The following is a 21,149-nucleotide window of genomic DNA, read 5'->3' as shown; positions in this document are numbered from 1 at the left end:
TAGCTATGTATTGATGCAGCTACAGCTGGAAGGTTTGGATCTGAGATGGAAAAGACCTTTGTCATAAAATGTGTGGCTAAGAAGCTGCACTGTTGGTTGCATCTCAGAAGGTGGCAGCATATGTGAAAACTAGAGAAAAACAACAAAAAGGAAAGTTCTGGGAGCAACTGTTCTGGCTATTTTCATAAGCGATGTTTAAAGACCAGTTGTTCGTGTTTCCTATATTTGTAATTAGAATTAAAAACACTGCATTGACTAGTGTACCCACTCAGTTTTTGAGTTTCTGTGCTGTATTAGTGTTCACAAGGCACACATTATAATGTGGGGTGAGAACACAGACTTAAATTGGAATATGCTGGAAACATTTTAGCAGCCATTCTCATCCAGAGTTGCCAGCTGGCCGTTATGGCACAGCTACATGTCTTATTGTCTGAAAGGTTTATTGAAACCTTTAGTTTGAGTTTGTTAAACTTGTGATAAAACTGTGCATGCGTTTGTTGATGGAGAGGGAGAGTTGTGTGAATGCTCAAGATGCAGTTGTAGCTTTCCTGATTACAGAGAATGAAGCTTGAAGTCCTAAATGATATTAAGTAAAATTATACATGTTCATGACAGTGAAGTAAATAAACCCAGCACATTTTGTCTCATCGTGTGTTTTGTGTGTAACTATTCAGAGATGAGAAGGGGTATACAAAACATTTTTGGAGGACTTTCCTGTGGTGTGCCTGGCTCTTCTCACTGCTATAGACGACAAGTGAAGCCACCGGATTTTGGTTGAGAAGCCTTGTAGTTGCATGGGGAAAAAATAACAAGTAGTGGACAACAAGAAAGCAATCATGCTTGGAAAGTTTATTTTATTTCAATTAATTTATTGGCCGCCTTTCTTTTTCATAAGAGCCACTCAGAACAGTGAATGGTCTTTGATGCACTAAAACGTAACGCGTGGGAGGAATGCCGTTCAAAATTTAGATGCCACATTTGATATTTAGGAAACACTCAGGACACAGAGCTGGAGGGGAGGGCGTAGCGTCTCGGGGCCACAATAGCCGAAGAGTGGAAGAGCCGAGTCGCCCAGTTCGGCACGGAAGGTTTGTTTTCAAGCAAGCCGATTGGTTATGTAATGTCTAAGGCCGGAGGAAGAATAAGGGGAAGCTACTGCTCTCTGGGACTTGCAGTTTTTCCAGCTAGCACGGCTTGCCACGGTATTCTTTCTAGAGCTGGGCTGCGCTCTGTTCTATGGGAGATCGAGTCCTCTCAAGCGTCTGTTTCTCCACGTAGTCCGTTCGCGGGACTACGCCTCCCAAGATACACCGCAGCGCGCAAGCGTAGATATCTCCCGAAGTCCGGTAAACAGTGTTGCCGTGCGGCTGGGTGCTCTGGTTGGCGAAGCTTGTTCGGGCAAAGAGGCGGGAGCGAGGTGTGGGGGGGAAGGTGAAAGCGAGTGCGCGCGCGCGCGCCAAGGCCGGGCGTCGAGCCTCGGAGGAGAAAGGCGAGGCGGACGGTGCCATTAATCGAAAGGGGAGAACATTCGGTACGGCCTGAGGGGGATTGGGCTATACCTTCCTGGGGGGGGGGAAGGGGGACTGCGGAGCGCCTGCGCGCTAGTCAGTCAGCGAGTGCTTTGTGGCCCTGAGGAGACGGAGGTGATGTGGCGGCGCTGAGGGAGCGCGAGAGCGGAAGGGGCGCCATGGCAGAGGCGTCTGGGAGCCCCTCGGCGGCGGGTGCGGAGGCGGCCTTGGACCCCGAGTTCCCTCCACAGAGCCGGCCACGTTCTTGCACATGGCCTCTACCCCGGCCGGAGCTGGCAGGGGCGTCGGCGGAACCCGACCCAGAACCAGGCGGGGGGGTAGGATCCGGGAGCGGGCTAGGGAGCCCCGAGAAGAGCGGCGGCGGCGGGAGCAGCGGCGGGGCGCGTCGCAATGCTTGGGGTAGCCAGTCGTACGCCGACTTAATCAGCCAGGCCATCGAGAGCGCCCCGGATAAGCGGCTCACCCTGGCACAGATCTACGAGTGGATGGTCCGTTCCGTGCCTTATTTCCGCGACAAGGGAGACAGCAACAGCTCAGCCGGGTGGAAGGTGAGACCCGAAAGGCGGGGGCGGGGAGAGGAGAGAATTAATGGCACGAATTAATTGCACTCCTTACATCAGGCTTGTGAAAGTTGCCCAAGGCCGCTCAGTTAAAAGGCGAGATTCGAACGGAGGACTTCCTGATCCGTCGTCACTGGACCACAGCAGAGCGAAGACTTTCTACGTCTTTCCCCCTTCCTCTTTCCTTTCCCGGCAGTGTTACTGAGAGTTACTCTAGGTATTGCGCTGTGAACTACTTGCAGATGTGGCTACTTCCAGGCCTTTTGCCAGCAGTGTTTCTTCCCCCTCCTTTCCCTGCCTCTTGAAATCCTTTGCTACCTTGTGACTTTTTAAAGCTCACAATAAAAGTATTGTCCTTTTGCTTTTAGAAATTGCATGCCATACAGTTCAACAGGTGATGTGTGTTCAGTCAGAGTTGCAGGAATGGGAGAGGAGAGTACCTGTTGATGTCACATAAAAGACATAGGAGTCACTGAAAAGACATAGGAGTTGTGTCCACAAAGGATAAGAAAATTGCATCACTTAGGCACTCTGAAGTTTGGAGGCCAGTTTTGGCTTTTGGGATTGCTTAGATCCACCAAAGGAATCAGCATTCAGTGTCAGGGTGTAATTCTGAAACATGGCTTTGAAAAAAGAAAGAAAGAAAGCATCTGGGCTTCAGCTCTGAGTAATCACAACCCAATTCCATATTTCTGGAACTAGGCTGCAAGGTTTATGGGTCATGGGGTGTGGCGTATAAATTATTAGCAGGTAGAGTTAACTACTGTAGTTACTGTACTGCCATCTGATGGGACTTAATTCAAACCACCATTGAACTAGAACTCTTTTATGCTGCTAAAGAACTGTTGCGGTTAGTATAAGTATAAAACACTCTAATTAAAAATAAGGGCTTTTTAGTCAGAGAGCAAAGTACTGGTAGCTTAAACAGATTTTGAAGGGTGGTGATGTAGCAGGAGGGTGGATTAGATGGCCTTTTCTTTCTTCCAGATCCCTGATACTAAATGCAGAGCCTTAAGGGAGACTAGCATAGAAGGGAATACTGAGCAACCTCTGTCCTGGTTGCCCTATCAGCTATCCTTGGGTTTCTGGGCTCCAATGAGTGTTTCTCACTGCCCCCTGTGCTTGGTAGGGATGCTACAGTTGCTAGAACTTAATGCATAATGAAAGTGTAATTGAGTAGAATTCCCTGTACTGTTTTCTCTGAAGTTCCTGTGATTGTTGATTTTTGCAAGGAGTTTCTCTGTACAGGAGGCTCGTATTGGTTCAGCCTCCTTTCCCTGCATGTCATCTCCTTGTCCTGATTTCTCTGTGTAGTACAGTTTGATGCCAAGGACAAACGTTTGGAGACCGCAACCCCATCTACATCTGTGAGCAGTGCAAGTTTAGGAAATACTTTTGCTGTCATTGCTTGGAAAGAGTGGCAAGGAATGGTCTTCTCCATGACTCAGAAAATCTCACATGTCTATAAGTTTGATAACAATAAACCCCTTCCTCATTGATGCCTTAAAAGTTGGCAGCTCCTGAACATTACACTTTTATACTAGGAATTTTCCAGTGGTATGTTCTATAATAATCTCTCATACTTCCTTATAATAGTCTGACAGCCCCCAGGAATTAGAATTGGACTTATTTGCAAGCAGATTACTAAAAAGGAAACTGTGACCTTGGACATGTGATGAGAACAGGAGGAGCCAGAGTTATGACCTCATCAGTATTAGGGCCAGAACAGTGGGCAGTTGAAGACAGACCCATGCATAGCAGAAAGTATACTGTAGTGAAGAACAAGCCAGCACAGGCAGGTTCAGATGTCTTTCCCTGCTGCGGAACTGCTCCCCTGCCTTACGTTTCTCCTTTCCCTTTCCCCCTATTTTCCTTGCCATCGTCTCTAGCTGTCCATTGCTTGTTGACTCTGGAGCACCTCTCCCAAAGATTCATTTTGTCAGTGAGGGGCATTTCATTCTGCAAGCAGACATGCAGAATGTTGTGGTCTTGACTGTTGGCTGTGGATCTGGGCTGAGGAAGTGGAAAAGAAAGCAAGAGATAATTTTTGGGGAAGGGGCTTACATGCAGGAAGCACAGGTACTGAACAATGAATGTCTCACTGGCAGAAGAGCAACAGTGGTAGAGTGAAGTGGAGGGGAAAGAGAGAAGACAAAGAACTGCTTTAGCGGGGAAGAGGGGCTTTGCGCAGGAAGAAGATACGTGTGGTGGAGAAATGAATTGTGGGTTGTGGCAGTGTGGACCTGGCTGTGCTAGGCAGCAGGAGTAGACAGAAGGCAAGGGAGGGATTGTGGGTTGGGTGGCATCTGAACCTGCCTGCGCTAGAATAGGAATTCTCTCCACTCCTGAGTGACCTCACTATGCTGTCCTGATGCTGAGGTGCAAGCATATACAACGAGAGACAAGTGGCATGGCACCCATGATCTGTTTGCATGCGCATTAGCGGCATGTGCAGTAGCTGCAGCTCCTTCTCAAAAACTCTGGGGGAGGATACTTTGTAGGGACTGATGGCTCACCTGAAGGTCCCAACACTCAGGATAAAAACCAGTGCTTTAAAGAAAGGAGAGAGATTACAGCTCATGGAGGGGGTGTATGCGTGTTTTCCCTTGTGCTTGGCCCTTCAGTTCACTTTGTTTCAGCACTTCCAAGAAAGGCCACTCCCTGCCCCCTTTGTGAATGTTCTTGGAGATTTCCTGGAAAGGCAGGAGCCCAATCAGAGACTCTAGGCCAGACTGCTGTGCAAGGCCAAGTGTCATTTGAATGGATTTCAATACTGGGCTTCAGTTCTTTGTCACCCAGCTGTGCTGATGCTCGGTATAAATAACTCCTTCATAGCATGCATTCCTGGCTCACATAGTCCTTCCTTCAGAAAGGGAGCTCTGGGTAGAGAGCGAATATGTCTGCCCTCCCTTGAGGAAGTTCAGACTGAAAAGGCACTTGGAAAGAAGACTCTCTTTATTTTAAAATATGAGCCTTGTTTGTTCCAAAAATGGGAGTTGTCTCCTATAGTGATTTCAGATGAGAGCGTTCTTCTACCCGCCCCCCCATGCCTAGTCTGACTCAGAATAGCACCACCTGTGTGATTATCCACACTTTGCAAACTTGCATTTCAAGTTGTTGTTGTTGTTGTTGTTCAGTCGCACAGTCGAGTCAGACTCTTCGCGACCCCATGGACCAGATCACGCCAGGCCCTCCTGTCTTCTGCCGTCCTCTGAAGTTGGCTCAATTTCATGTTCGTTGCATCAATGACTCTAACCATCTCATCCTTTGCCGTCCCCGTCTTCTTTGACCTTCAATCTTTCCCAGCATCAGGGTCTTCTCCAGTGTGTGCTCCCTTCTCATTTGGTGGCCAAAGTATTTGAGCTTCAGTTTCATTATCTGGCCTTCCAGGCATTTCAAGTAGTTTAGAGGAAAAAACCTGCTTTGCTTTCCTTGTTACCTTTGCCATCTTCTGCAGGACAGACAGTGTTATGGCCTATGGCTAAGACAATATACTTGTAGAACTTGCAGGACAGACAGCATCTACAGAAGGCTACAGAGGTGAGTGGGCTGCTTCTCAGCTAAGTGTGGCTATTGGTCCCCTTTCCTGCCCCCTCTCATGCGCCTAGGGTAATATTTTTGTTGTCATAAATGGGAGCTTGCAAAGTATGGTTAATGACCCCAAGAGTACAATAGATCTATTTATCCTTAACATGTAGGTTAATCTGTGAGGCTGAGGTTTGCCAGAAACCACGTGAGCTTCCCAGCTTAGCAGGAGTTTTAACCCTGATTGCTGCATACAGGCCCCGTGGTCTCTATCTCTCCACACTAGCTCGCTATTGTTCCTTTATCCTCTTCTTCATTTGCTTATATTTGCATCGAGGTTCATAGTGTTGAAGTCTGCAGGCATTTCTTTCAAACATGCTTTTGTCAGTATTTTGCTTTGGAGTAACCAAAAGTGTTATGTTTTTGTATGGACAGGTCATTAAAGGAGAGGTTCTGTATGAGGTGAAGCTGAAATGCATCACTTGGCAGTGAAGACAGTTTTGATCTAGAGCAAGCAGTGCCTGCTGCCGGCCTTTCCTGTACAGGTTTCAGGCATGCAGTTGAAAGGCTCATATGTGTGCTGTGACATTTAGCACAGGAAGCATAGCAATGTAGGCATCCATTTAAAAATTACATTTTACTATTCTTTTGCAATCTTTCAGAGAAGCATTCTGTAGATACAAGTTAATCTGAACACTAGAGGATTACTAGATATTGCCTTGTGACTTGTCTCTTTTCTTTGCAGTGTAGAAGTTAAGAATTAACTGGGATATAAGAAGACACATTCAAGGGTAGATTCAGTGGTGGATGTCTGTAAGCTCGTGTGTAATGATCCTGTTGATGCTTTATGAAGCAAAGTTTAAATCCTTCTGGCCTTGCTAACTGGGTGTGGGTTAAGATGCTTTGTATCTATTAAGTGGAAGCAGAGAAGATATCCATTGGAATACCCATACCATGAACATGGAGTTTTTTAAAGGACAGAAACATTGTAAAAGAAAAGTGCTTGGAATGTGAAATTGTTCTCCAAGTATCCAGTCTGCATACAGAGATCTGCAGAATGAGCACAGCTATGCTGCCTTGCTGTGCTGCTGTAGTTTCTTGTAGCATGCTATTCTGGAGCTGGCCCCTTGGAACCATTGTTCCCTCTAAGCTGAGTTAGTGTGAGCTAGCTCACAGTTTTTTAGCTTCCAGGTCACACATTTTTGCCTTAGCTCAGGAAGGATGGCTCTAGAGCAAACTAATTTATGCAGTAGCCAAATCGCTCGCTCACAACTTTAATGCCAGTAGCTCACAAAGTAGAATTTTTGCTCACAAGACTCCACAGCTTAGAGGGAACATTGCTTGGAACTGGAAGTTCATGGAAGATAGAATTAACTCAGATCAAAATTAGGGTGAATCCTATTTTATTAGGGGTCAGGAGGGAATTACTTTACTTCCATGTTTGGAGCTCTCTGATTTATTGGTCACCCAAGTGGATATTGTGGCAGAGGAAGGCCTTCCAGGCAGCACTCTGAAATGGGAGGGTATGGTGTAGTACACAAGAAGAAGAAGAAGAGGAGGAGGAGGAGATTGGATTTATACCCCACCCTTCACTACCCAAAGGAGTCTCAGAGCGGCTCACAAACCCCTTTCCCTTCCCCTCCTCACACCAGACACCCTATGAGGTAGGTGGGGCTGAGAGAGCTCTGACAAAAACTGCTCTTTTTTTCAAGAACAGCTGTGCCAGAACTGTGGCTTGCCCAAGGTCATCCAGCATTGCAAGTGGAGGAGTGGGGAATCAAACCCGATTCTCCCAGATTAGAGTCCGCACACTTAACCACTACACCATACTGGTTCAAGAAGAAGGTGTGCTTATTTCCCCTATGAAAGACTAGGCTTTTGTTAGACATCTTTTTGTAAGTTTGAGTTCCCTTTTGTTTGCGTTTATCTTGGAAGTACAAAGTGAAGTGCTTTTAAGAATTGCCAAAGGCTAACCTTGTGTTTGCTTTAGCTTTGGTACACAGTAATAAAAAAATATTCAGCTGGTTCTTTGGGGGTATGTTGTATGAATGTATTATCCCAAAAAAGTAGTGGTGCAGCAAGATGATTTGGTAAGATTTGTCATAGGTGGAGAACAAAGGGAATGAATATCACAGTGATAATTTGTGCTTTGTACTTCTTCCTACTATGCACATGTCTAGAAGGAGGTGTAGTGTCCAGAAAAAGACTGTGGCTGTAATAATCCTTGTTTCTGACTTCCAAAGCTCTTTTATGGTGTTTGCATGATTGCTTGATGTTCCTGACCTACTAACATTTCTGCTTGGCTAGGTGGATGAAACCAAGGCATGAGCAGGAAACTGGCAGTGGAAGGAGTAGGAAAATTAGGAAAAACATGTAACTTTTATTTCTTGCAAATATTTGTGCTTCAGGAAATATTGGTATGGTTCTGCAAAGGAAGCCAAGAAGGGATTCTGGGCTGATGTTGATAGGGAATAGGAAGAAGGCTTGACTGTGGGCAGCCAATGGGAATGTCAGGTAAAAAGAAAAAGGAGAGGAGTAAGTCCATTGCTCGAGAATCAGTAAGCATCCTTGCTTAAGAACACATAGAGAGCACCTTCTTGAGGTGTTGTCAACCTTGTCGCAGATTAAAAACAGGGTGTGCTTAAGTGAACAAGAACAGAGCAGGACAAACATGCCCCACCCCAGAGCCATTTGGGTTCAGAGTCCCAGAGGGCACTTTCCTGTTTCTTCCTGACACAGTGTACTGACTGCTCTTTGTAACCCAGGTTGAATTATCTTGGAAAACCTTACTGCTGTTCTTGCCAGTTTATGAAAGCTGTTTCTCCTGCTGAGCATGTGCCAAGATTGCCCTGCAGCTGTGTCGGGCCCCAAGAGAACTGCTTTAATGGTACTAATGCAGCTCCACTTGTTACCCCTGTTGATGCTTCTCTCCCCCCCCCCCCCCATTTCAGTCTGTCTTTTAATGTTTTTTGTATGGCTTCAGTTGGGTCTGTATTTTAGCATATGGTACTTGTCTGTTTCCACCTCTTCTCTCTTCCTTCCCAATTTAATTCTGTGGGAGAAGGAAATGGATTTTGGTAAAGTTGAACTTGATGAGCTACAGTTTTTGAGTGAAATACTTGGAAGCAATGTTTATAAGGCTTGGGGTGGAGGGGGCATTAGCAGTAGGAAATAGAGCCACTCGCTGTTCAGTCGATTTAACTTGGTGATATTTCCTTCTTACATGACTGAATGGTGTGGAAGATCATTGCTCCCACTGGGAGGCAGGATATGGAGAAGGAAAGCTTGGACAGTGGCACTTGAACTGTCTGGTTCTGTGAACTAGAAAAATCCCAGGGACAGGGTTTTCTAGAGTATTGCATGCTTGCAAGAAGATCAGATCAGTCAATCCTAAAAGAAATCAACCCTGACTGTTCCCTGGAAGGCCAGATAATGAAACTGAAGCTCAAATACTTTGGCCACCGAATGAGAAGGGAGCACTCACTGGAGAAGACCCTGATGCTGGGAAAGATTGAAGGTCAAAGAAGACGGGGATGGCAAAGGATGAGATGGTTAGACAGTGTCATAGATGCAATGAACATGAAATTGAGCAAACTTCAGAGGACGGCGGAAGACAGAAAAGCCTAGCGTGATCTGGTCCATGGGGTCGCGAAGAGTCGGACTCGACTGCGTCTGAACAACAAAGGGCTTGTATGACTTGTATGACTTGTGAGGTGGTGAATAATTTGCTTCTCTGTAGAAAACCGGCTTCTCTGTCTCTTGGAATGCCTGTGTGAGGCAGCCACTTTCTGTTCACATACTGCCTCAACCCCCAACTTTTTATGAAGCCGTTACCAAACTCTTCTTTATTTCTGATCTCAGTGAAGCCAACGTACATAGAATGCAGTAGCTTACTAGTTTATTAGTCTTTAAGGTGCTACTTGATCCTTACTCTTTTCTATTGCTGTTCTCTTTTATCTTTGCTGTGCCCTATTCCTGTATCAGACTTCAGACTGTAAGTTTTCTGGAGCAGGGGCATTAATATGGTACAAAGAAGGAGTGAGTAGATTGATGCTCTTTGGCTCTGAAAATCTACCAACTGTGTTGGAGAATGGTAACTTCTTCCTTGGCATCTTGCAATTTGATAGACAATGTGTGTTTTGTCTTGAGGCAATTCTGAGCATTAGATGCATCAAATTTTGTTTTTAAAAAACCATAATTTCTTCTCCTGATCAGGCCAGTTTGCTGCCAAATTCTTGGAGTGTTTAAGGAACTCTGGGTGGGCACTAACCAGGCATTTTCAGAACCACTCCAGGTGGGAGATGACACATTTAATTGGGATGGACTGTGTATGGGGCAGAACCCAGAGAACCATGAGTCTTAACTTGTCTCTAATGATTCTCTCCTGACCGAACTTGATGTTCCAAAGCAAGCAGATAATTCAGAAAGTTGTTGTTATGGGCTGGGGTGCCAGTTAAAAGGAGTTCAGAACAGGCTAAGGTCAGGAGCCATAAAGATAGTGCAAAGTCCATAAAGCCAAGCCAGGGTCAGGAGCCAGAAACACAGAGCCAAGTTCAAATCACTAACCAGAAACGTAGTCGAAAGCCAAGCCGGGGTCAGGAACATAGAGCCAAGTCCAAAGCCAGGGGGTCCGAAGGTCTAGGTGCAAGAGCCGAGCCAAAGTGGATGCTAGCAGCACAAAGCTGACTTGTTGCTTCCATGAAGAGTACTGCCCAGAGTGTGGAGTTAAATGCTGCTACCAATTAGCCAGCTGCACGATCTGCCAGGCTCCTGTTAGAACTCTGGGCTGGCTGAGCGGCTCCCTTATAGCCTGGCCTCTCTTTGCCTGGTTGCTAAGTTTTGCCGCAGTTGCTCCCTTAAACACATCACATGCTCTCTCAAATGTCACACTGGGGGTGAATTAGGAGGACTTTCAGCTTGCAGTTATTCCTTCTTATCTGGGCCAGGTGTGAAGACTGCTGTTACAGACACTTGCCAGCTATCCTCCTCTGCCGCTTCAGAGAGGCCAGCTGTGGTTTCTGCAGGCTCTGTCAGCTCATCCTCATCCATGCCCATGACAGCTGTAAGTTTCCAGGAGGAAGAATTTCCAGGAAATCTGAAGGAAAGAGAAAAAAGTATAATGTTGAAAGGGGGTTGAGAGAGAGAGAGAATGTCAATGTCAGGCAGTAGCATTTACCTGATAAGCATTTTCTGAGACTGAGTTTTCTTAAAAGCTGGTCAAAATGCCCCTGTAATGAAAATGGGGCAAAACAAATTAATTCACCGCTAGTCACTTTCACTCTTGTGTTTCCATTAGCATCCCTCAGATAAAGGGCAAAGGGGAAACAAGTAACATGGGGCTATTTTTAAAATAGGTGCATGGCTACATAAAGAACAGAGTGCTGTCACCTCTCCTCCCCACCCTACCAAGTTATCGAGGAGGCTTTGCGGCTGGCTTGGTAATTTCTTCTATTCATTCCTTTATTAACTTATATTTTAGAACATTTGTTCATGGGGTTTAATAGATCTTAGGCAATACATACAAATCATGCCAGTGGTTCCCCCCCCCCCTTCTGTGGGTTGATGCAAGTACAGGCCTGATTTGTATTAACTAAATTCAGCTATTGAAGAATTCAAGACTTTGAGTTCTCTCTTGCATAAATGTGCTGGTTTGGAAAGCTGGGATTTTTTGGGAGGAGGGAGAACAGGAGATAGATAAAATTCTAAGTGACTTGAGTTCTTTACATTTTGAGACTTTCCTTCCCTGTGCCCCTCTTCAGCCAATGGTTAGAATTCATTTAGGTTTCCCTAGTAGCAGCACCATGATACATATATGTACCATGTTGAAATGGCAAAGGTATGTGGTAGAACATCCAAGGTGGCTGTTGTGACTCCGTTGCCCTGTTTCCCTGGAAGGATCACTGAAATATGAGCCCATGTATTTTCAAGAGATGGTGTGTGACCTATTTTGCTATGAAAGGGGTTGGGTAATGAATCAGGGGTTAAACCAGTAGGAAGATATTTTGAATGGCAATGTGATTTGTTTGTATTTTTGTCTTCAAGAATGAGTGGAGTATCAGAACACTTACCCTAAGCCTCTATTTGTGTGAGAGGGAATTGGGAGGTGGGGTTCGGCTTTCTAAGTAACAACAGACCAATCTTATAATTCCCTGTAGTGTGCTTTTTATTTTTTTAAAAATGCTGTTCAGACAGTCTTGGTCTGGGTGTAGCAGAAAGTGCTGTTGAAATCACACAGAAAATTGGGGTGGGCAGATAGTAATGAGTGCTGTTAGATTGCAGGTTAAGCTGTCAATAATTGTAAATGCTTAATTTGGATTAAATATCACTTGGCCAAAGTCAGCTCTGTTCTTAACTATGTGGCTCCATGCTTTTTGCTAGTTCATCTTTTTCCCCCCTTCAGGTTTCCTCTGGATTTTCCTATGATTGCTTGCTCTGTGATACTCATTTGCTTTCTTTGTAGTAGCAGCATCTGATTTGAGGCTGAGTAAACCTTGAACTCTGGTTTTTTACATATTAGATTTTTGCCTTCGCATAGGTCCTGGGTACTTTAACCAGTACAGTTTTGGCTCAATCCCTAAACTATCAGGGCTTAATATGGTATGGTGCATGTACTCTCTGTGTGCTGTCATGCCATTGTTTCTGCCTTTTTATTTGTAAACCAAAAATCTTGAAAAATGCCTTACTTTTCCAAAGAGAAATCAAGGGTTTGATGACTCCATCCGGCAGCTCCAGTGTACCAGAACAGTTCTGCTGTTGGGCCAAGGACGCTTCTTGACGCAAGGCTTAGCACATTGTGGTTCTGGCTGAGCAGGCCTGTTACCCAGAAACAAAACCTTACTACTATTCCTAGGAAGTTACATGCTGTTCTGAACCTCTTGGTTTCAAGTCACACTGAAGTAAGCAGAGCCAAAGTCTTGTGGTTAGGCAATTAGACAGCAGCCATTCCTTGGGGGTGGGGAGGAGGTTGTTCTTAGCCAGCAGAGTTGGCTCATTCCCTCTGGGGCGGGGTTGTATAGCCTCTCACAGTTTGCAAACCACTGGGATGAGACTCCCGTTCTAAATCAAGAGCAGCCATGAGTGGTCTGTGGTGTGCTGAATTCCCCCCCCCTCCTCGTGAACACTGTAAAGAGGTTCTCTGCAGGCAGAAGAATCCCAGGTAGGTGTGACTGCTCCAGAGGTTTTACTTGCTCACCATCTTGGGCCTATTGTATTTTGAATAGCCAACCCTGCCCCCAGCTGAATGTAATCTCATGTCAGGAATAGTACAGGCTGCTTGAACAAATGTTTTAAATAGATCTCACGGAGATACTTTTCTGAATGAGTGGTTTACTGGAAAGCCAGACAAGCTTTTCATCATACTGATAGCCAAGAAACATCTCTAGGCTTGCTGGCACCTCTGTGGGTCATTCTTCTCCTCAGGGGTGTTGTTTTTTTGGGTTAGATTGTATGAAAGGAAGCTGGAAATGTTGCTAATGTGCTATTCTTCCCATTGTTTCTCCTTAGAACTCCATCCGGCATAACCTGTCTCTGCATAGCAAGTTCATTAAAGTGCACAATGAAGCTACAGGGAAGAGCTCTTGGTGGATGCTCAATCCAGAAGGTGGTAAAAGTGGGAAGGCTCCACGGAGGAGAGCTGCCTCCATGGACAACAGCAGCAAACTGGCAAAGGTCCGGGGGAAAGCCTCAAAGAAAAAGGCGGCTATGCAGGTGGCCTCAGAACCTCCTGCTGACAGTCCAACCTCTCAGTACCCCAAGTGGCCTGGCAGCCCCTCAGCAAGAAGCAATGAGGACTCTGATGTGTGGACCAGTATCCGGCCTCGAACCAGTTCCAATGCCAGCACCATCAGTTTAGGACTTTCTCCAATCCTGACTGAGCAGGATGACCTTCCCGATGAGGAGCTCCTCCCTTCCCTCGTCTACTCCAGTGCATCTAGCAACGTTCCACCGACTGTGACAGAGGAGCTGGAGCTCATTGATGGCCTAAACCTGATGTCGCCGAGTTCATCCTTGCTGTCAGCTCAGCAGCATACTTCGAGTGGTCTGTCCCACAGAACTCCCAGTTTTTCCTTGCAGAACCAGAGCACAGCTACTCAGGCACCATCATTTGGCAGCTCCCTCTTCAACCCTGTTGATATCTCGCTGCACAGCTCTGGTGGCCATTTCTCTGGCCCACAGACACTGGAAGCCCTCCTGACCTCCAACTCACCACCTCCTAGTGATGTGATGATGACACAGGTAGATCCTATCCTCCCACAGAGTGGAGGCAGGTTGAACAGCCAGACTTTTCTGCTCCTGGGGGACCAATCCTCTAAAAGCAAGATGAGCCCCGTTAACCTGCTCAGAAAGCCTTCGGAACAGCAGTTGGATTCAGTCGGTACCACTGCTTTGGCCTCTGCCCTTACCATGGTGACGGCTCCGCAGAATGCGGCAGGCCTGTCCACTTTGAAGGCATCCAGCCCAGCACAGTCTACCCAGGTGGTCCAGCTGGGTGCCCTGCCACCTCTGTCTGCCGCCACTCTTACTCCTTTTGGAGGTAATCAGGATAGGCTGCCTAATGACTTGGATGTTGATATGTACATGGAGAACCTTGAATGTGATGTGGATTACATTATCAATACCGACCTCATGGATGGAGAAGGGCTGGACTTCAATTTTGAACCCATTCCTTCTGCTCCTACCTACCCCAGCACCTCGCAGGCCTCCAACCACACTTGGGTACCCAGTTAACTTCAGGATTGACAAAGGTAGGTGAATGTATCACAGCTGGAGCTGAAGTTACAGCTTGCAGTCAGTTTATCAGTTCTCCCAGCCTTATACTTAAGCAATGTTTCCTCCTGTTTCAGACAGTCGTCGGTTTGGAAAAGACCCAGAGTACAGGTTGCTTTGTCCAGGGCTTTGAAAAACATTTTGCATGTCTAGGAGTCAGTATCACATTTTTGTGCCAGCCTTAAATAGGGCTGAAAATTGTTCCTAGTGCTCAGTGAGAATTATGTAGTCTTGAATTTAATCCAATTTGCTGTTCTAGCCCAAGCAATTGTTATGTCAGGGGAACTTTGGGAATCTGTTACCATGGAATATATGCTTCTCTTCTCAGGGATGTGAAGGTGAGTGGAAAGAGCAGAATAAAATTGCATGGCTGGTGGGCCTGATTCTGCTTCCATAACTGCTGCCTTTTGGAAACTTCTTCCAGCTTCCCCTCCCAGTACTTAGTTTTGACTCCAAGTGAAAGTCTGTTCAGTTTCACAGCAGCCTATTAACTATTCGTTAATAGGTGGTTCTTATCATGGGAATGATAAACAGAAAGAGCAGATACAGCCTTCAAGATCTCCTTGGGTGAATCTTCTTAGACATGATTGTGTCTTGTTAGATTGAGGTTTAACTTCCATTGCTTTAAATCTGCTTTAATGTTTCTAGGGTAACAAATTAAACAACAGCTTGGTGACACACAGATAGCAGTGCAGTGGGTAATCTGCATGCCTTCACTGGACTCACCCTAACAAAGCTAGCTGTATCTAAAGAAGTGAGCAGTGACTCACAAAAGCTCATACCCTGCCACATATTTCATTAGTCTTTAAGGTGCCACTGGACTCTTGCTCTTTTCTGCTGCTACAGACAGACTAATACAACTACCCATCTTGATCTGTCAACCTAACAAAGTACTTCTAGTTCCATTTGGCCTCACACAGGGCTTGTCTTCAGAGCCTTGTCTTCTTGTGAGGTGGATGTGACATCAAATCACTGAGGCCCTTTTAATTAGCTACTGAAAACATGCTATAAATTCTTCTTCCTGTTTCCTTTGTGGACAGCAGGCGAGTCTTTGCCCCAAGGATGTCCTGTTAGTCATGGCACCAAGGCAGAGATATATCTGTGGCAATGTGTCAAGAGTAGGATCTTCATGTACATACACTGTACAGGATTAGAAACCCCTAGTCTGGTGAAGTTGACTATTCCTTCTTGTTTCCTCCTTTGCAAGCCCTAGCTGTCTAATGTAAATTTTTATCATACAAGGAGTTTCTAGAAAGGCCAGAGTCATACTCCCTAATGCAGACAGGCATTTGGAATTACAGAGAAGGAAGGCACTGTTCTGGAAAGTGTCTCATTAATATTAGGAGTAAGTCTTAAGAATTTTATAGGCCACAAAAAGTTTAGTAGGCTGCCTGCCTACACATACATGTATGCTTGTCATTTTTTTCCCATATCAAAAGAGGAGCCAGCTTCTGTAAAGTTTGCCTGGATATTATTTGCACGTGCCATGGGAGATTAGGTGACTGGCTGTTTTGGTACTAGGGATAAGCAATCCTCTTCACTGTTTCTGTCCCAATTTTAATTCTACTTTCTGAATGCTCGAGAGAGTATTGCCCAGGAAAACATGTCAGGTTCTCGCCAAACTCAAACGCTTGTTCCTGCTCCAGTTACTGAAGAAAGCAAAATGGTAATTGGGGAATTACTGTATAAGGTTGGGAGTTCATTCTGGTCTCTTGAGGTAGAGGAAAGTAGAGCAAGACGATAGAGCAAGGGCACATAAAATGTGGAACATTTTATGACAGAGTGTACTTGATGCCAGAAACTAGGATGGGAAAACAGCCTGGGCTTCCCAACTTGTAATTTATTACAAAGAACACAAGCTCTTGAGTTTTGAGACTGAAAGCAATCTGACATTGGAGGATTACGATGGAGCCTCTGTTGGGGGCAGATTAACCTACATTTGTCTGGTGTGGGAGAGTCTTGCAAACATCTGTTAGTAAACACAGGCTCCTAGGTCAAAGGGACCCTGTGTCTGATCTGGTCTGCAGATTCTAGCTCAAGAAATTAAGGTTCTGCCTAAAGGGGGATGCTGATATATAGAAACTAATTTTTCTTAGGACTTGATGTGTTCTGAGTTTGTGTGTGCTTCTGTTGCCATCTGTACCCTGTAGACAAATAAGTACTTGCTTCTTTCTCTCTCCAGTGCCCTTCTGGTTTTGGAGCTTTGCACCCCCCAGAAGAGTCTGGAACATGGAGAGTACCGGGGGTTGGTCTTACTGCTCTTCAAGCCAGCTGGGAAGAAGAGCTAACTGCAACAGGAAGAAGGAGATCCTGTTAAGTGCCACGTCTCTTCCCGAGTCTACCATAAGCCCTCCAAGCCACAGCCAGACCTCCCTGCAAGGAGCTGGGGAAGCATTCCAAACATGGCCAAAAGACTCTTCGTGCCCTGAAGGAGCATTCTCTGAATTCATGGGGCAGCATCAGCTGAGATGGGTCAGTGATGGTCAGAAGGGAGCCACTTTGTGTTGACATCAGCCCTTCGCCTGATCTCTGCCTCAACCATCGTTTGACTTAGTACCCTAAGCCTTGATGAAAAAAATGGGTGGGAAGGCGATATGCACATCCCATGGCTGCTTGAGTTGCAAGGTCCCTCCCTGTCTGCATTTTTCTGGTGGGAAGAAGGGGTGGGGGAGAGAAAGTTGTGCTCTCGGGAGGAACAAGGCTGTCACAAGAGAGATGGTTACAGCAAGAATAATTTCATTCCCACTGAATCAGGAAATTGATAAATAATGAGGCAAGCAACCATGCAAAGCTGTTGAGGCATACCGAACTTGGTTCACGCCTGTCTACTGTTGCAGGACTTTGGACGATGCCTTCATGGTCACAACTCTCCTCACACTTTTGTTTTGAACCCTGATGGTATGTCTGGCACTTTGGGACCTTGCATTCTGGATCCCGGGTGCCTGAGGCAGAGTGGAGGTGATTAGAGGTTGAGATCTCTGAGTAACGGGTACTGGAATTGTGGACCTTCTTACTTGTTTTTGTTGGGCTCTTGGGGCTTGTGAGGGTGGCCGAGTATTTAGATCTTCACACTGCACTCTGTGAGGGGCTTTTGTAGGAGTCTGTGTCTTTTTAAGGCACGTGGCTCCGTGCCTGCTCACTCCCCCTTAGGTGAGGGTCCCAGCAGATAAAGGGGAACTACCCCTTCTCCCTCCAACTCTCAGCCTCATCCGGCGAGGCTCTCTCCATCGCTGAAGGGTGCGGAGGTGCAGAGCGGCCGGATCTACAAGGCTATCAAGTTCATTCTTGACTGTGCTAGCCACCAGGCCTATTTGGAAGCTGAGGTACGGCCTTGTTGAAGGCGTTGCCTGAGCCATCGGTAGCACTTTCCTAAAACACTGACTGCCTGAAAGCAGACAAGCAGGTGCTAAAAGCTGTTGCTAAGAAACCAAAACTTCTCCTGGGGTTTGTTTCTGGCTGTCCTGCTGCAGCCAAGAAATGGAAAACCTGGATCTGGCCTTAAGCAGAGCCCTGATGTTCATGTTTTTCCTTCTTTTTTTTAAAATAAATAAATAAATCCAGAAGGGCATTTTCTACAGATGAACTATTTTGGAGGCTTTTAAAAAAGTAATCTGGACAGGGCTTTCTGTGGTAGCCCTCAAACCAGTATAAGTGTCTCCATATTGGGTGCCTTTCCTTCCCTCAAAGACAGTACCAGTAGGAGGTGTGCTTCTCTGAGCAGCATTAAGAACAGTTTTGCACCACCTTGGGTATATAGCTGGGGGAGTGGGGTGGGGAGAGGGGCACCAAGCAAGTCATGTTCATTGGAATTTGGGCAGGTGCAGGAATTGTACATTATAGGTAGCCTGTAAAGTTAGCTGCAGATTAACTAGAAGCTTTTGTAAACCTTGGGTGTGGGGGGCACTCTATATTTTAACAGAGAACCCTGTGAGATTATTGGCTAAAAGCACAGACTGTTTTCTTGCAGCATTATACATTTATCAGACAAAACACTACAGTACACGAGTCTGGGGGTCTGAAGTTGGGATTAGGGGAAGCTCCTCAGGGGGGTGAGTGTGGGGTGGACAAGGCTTGGAGGCCTTTCCTGCATAGTAGGACCCTCCAGCAATCTTATGCTTTCAGCAACTAATCATGAATTGCCAACAGGTTGCATTGCAGGGATTGGCTGTGTGTGTGTGTGTGTGTGTATCCATTAAGCCTTATAATAGTTGGCTCACAGCTGTCACTTCTGAAGCTTCTTGAGCCCTGACTGCTTTATTGAATTGGGGGAAGGGGAACAGGCTTGTCACTTTGGGGTACAGCACAACTCCACTTAGCGATGCAGTGGCCTGACAGTCGCTGGATCTGTAACTTACTAACTTGAGTTGGCTTTTGCTGAAGACCCTGATAGGCAGGACCCAGAGAGAACAGCTTGGATTTGGAGGCTGGCGTTCACTTCATCACTCTGGCGAAGGACTCTTGGGAGCCAGGGGAAACCCTGGGACAGATTTGGTTGTTCCTTACTAGCACTGGAATATTTACTGTGGCAGAAATAGGGACTGTGGATGGGCTCCCTTCTAGAACTGGCTTTGTCACCTGATGAGGGATGATGCTTCAAGGTTATCCTTTCTTGCCTTGATGTGCTTGGAAATCCACTAGTATTACCGGAGATGGGGAACAGTGAAGTTTCAGCTCCCCAAATCAAGGCGAAGCACTGTCCAGAGAAGCAAGTGGCACAGGCCTCCATTCCCACTCACAGTTAATTGCTAAAAACTTTCCATGGAGGACTCCACAGCTTGCCTTCTTTTTCTGCAGCTAAGTAATTTCTTGCTTTGTGTAAGTCCCTTTGTAGGAAAGGACGTCTCATAGGAATTCATAGGCAGGTCTTGCAGGAAAGAAAAGACAGACAAGACAACGCCTCCTAGCAGTGACAGGACAGGTTTCTGGTACCAGACTTTTGGCTGTAGTCTGGCCTTGCTGCATTATGTGTGCATTTTGTAACTATTACCTGTTGTACTTCCATGGGAGACTGCAGTTGTCTGACTCAGAAAAAGCTTTTTCACACTTTGCCAGCAGAAACACTCCCCCACTCCCCGTGGAGTTGTCCCTTGCCAGATTGTGGAGCTGAGTCAGCAGTGTGATTAACATGAAAATGGGGAGACTGGCAGAGGTTAGTGGTCTTCAGGTGCATGAGTATGGGACATCAGTTTTGCTTTCTCAAGGCAATTGCTTGGAAAGCTGTATTTTCCAGAAAGGAAGATGACTCCCCTACCCTTAAAAAGAAAAGATTACACACAGTCTTTTTATTACTGTACATACCAGTAACTTATGCATGAATTTAAGACAATATGTTCTTTTTCTTGCCAGCATGACTGGAAAAACATTAGGTCTTCCTTTCGGGTAAATACAGTAACTGCATCTGATGCAGAGTCAGGGCTGCTGAGGGAAGTTCACTACCCTTCAAAATGGTAAGCCAAAGCTTGGGAATCTCTGGTCAGCCCCCCATAGCTAGGAGACTGGCATTTGAGTGCTTTGAGCTGTGCTAGGGAGGAGTGGGATGCTTGCAGATACAAAATTGAATTAGGACTGATTAATTGTATAACGGCCCCCATCTGTTTTCATATTCTCAACTTCTAATGTGGGCTTGAAATCTGCACCTCACACACAACCATACACCAAAAGAGTGAACAATATCAACCTTATTTGTCACTCTGAATCAAAGGAATATTAAAGCATCTTAAGGATTGGCTTATTTGCATTGTTAGACTGAATAGACACCCCGCCACTCTTCTTCCCCTGCTGCTTTGGGGTATGAATGAAAATAGAGCTGGCATGCAAGAGCTGATCTTGGTGCATGATGGTGGTATTTTTGCCTTTGACGAATAATAAGATGCTGGCTACGGGGGATCAGAGCAGGTCTTCATGGCGTATCTCTCCATCGGACTCTTGCTAAGGTTGCTTGTAGTGTGGTCTGTGGGATGTATTTGGGACTCAGGAGCATCTGGGAGTTACCTGTTAGATTTCCATGCATGTCTCAAGGATGAGGGTGTTCTTTTTAAAGCCAGGTTTCAAGGATAGGGGTGTTCTTTCTAGAACCAGGTGACCTGGGGCTATCCACCTTCTAGGATTGTGTTGTGGAGGTGGTAGAGCTCATGCAGTGTATATACCCTTCCATACTTCCCCACTGGGACTGGTAGATTGTAGGAGGGGAGTTGACCTGGGATAGGTCTTACCTTGTTTCTACTGAGGACATTTTTTTGCCCTCCCTGACTTCAGTTTTGTCCCCTGTAGCCATAGAATCTCTGTCCTCTTCCAGGGTTTTCCAGTATCCCCCTTTGCTAGAGAGGCTGTGTGGAATGTGCTAGAGGGCAAAATGTGACAAATAAATCTCTGTAATCCTCTGCCTGTGTCAGTGCAGTTCATGCTTCATGTCCTGCTGCTAGCTGGGACTTTCTTAAGTCTGCAAGAAGAGTGCTGATGCTGGGAACTGGGGACATCTGCTGTCAAAGAGGCGGAAGCTTCCCTGTAGTTCTTTGGGAAGCATCTAGCTTGGTGTGTTGGGTTTAGGTTTTGCACAGTTCACTGCTAAGTGGTAGGATGTGTTAAATTGGGATGTGCAAATTGAGAAAAGTCTCCTTTCCTACACCCAGCTTTTCTTCAGGACTTTAGAAAAACATTAGAGCTGGTGTGGGTTTGGCCCCAGAAGGAATAGTCTGCTGTTATTCTAAGGACTGTAGCCAGCTTTGGGGCAGGTCGCTGTCTGGAACTAGCAACGTAGTCAAAATGTGAA

The 21,149-nt window shown here is 46.0% G+C and overlaps 1 protein-coding gene across 1 annotated transcript; it reads left to right on the top strand.

Annotated features, from left to right (window-relative positions):
- The first annotated feature begins 1,591 nt into the window (after nucleotides 1-1,591).
- On the top strand, nucleotides 1,592-20,754 carry FOXO4 (forkhead box O4). Its single transcript, XM_015409019.1, has 4 exons — nucleotides 1,592-1,846; nucleotides 1,961-2,077; nucleotides 13,118-14,358; nucleotides 16,563-20,754. Exons 1-3 carry the CDS (start codon nucleotides 1,688-1,690, stop codon nucleotides 14,339-14,341), a joined length of 1,500 nt encoding a protein of 499 aa, XP_015264505.1. The 5' UTR covers nucleotides 1,592-1,687; the 3' UTR covers nucleotides 14,342-14,358; nucleotides 16,563-20,754.
- Nucleotides 20,755-21,149: the final 395 nt, after the last annotated feature.

Source organism: Gekko japonicus, unplaced genomic scaffold, assembly GCF_001447785.1.
Source record: "Gekko japonicus isolate JY-2015 unplaced genomic scaffold, Gekko_japonicus_V1.1 scaffold19, whole genome shotgun sequence".
Taxonomy (NCBI): domain Eukaryota; kingdom Metazoa; phylum Chordata; class Lepidosauria; order Squamata; family Gekkonidae; genus Gekko; species Gekko japonicus.
The sequence above is the reverse complement of the archived record's forward strand: the minus strand, read 5'-3'. Positions and strand labels throughout refer to the sequence as shown.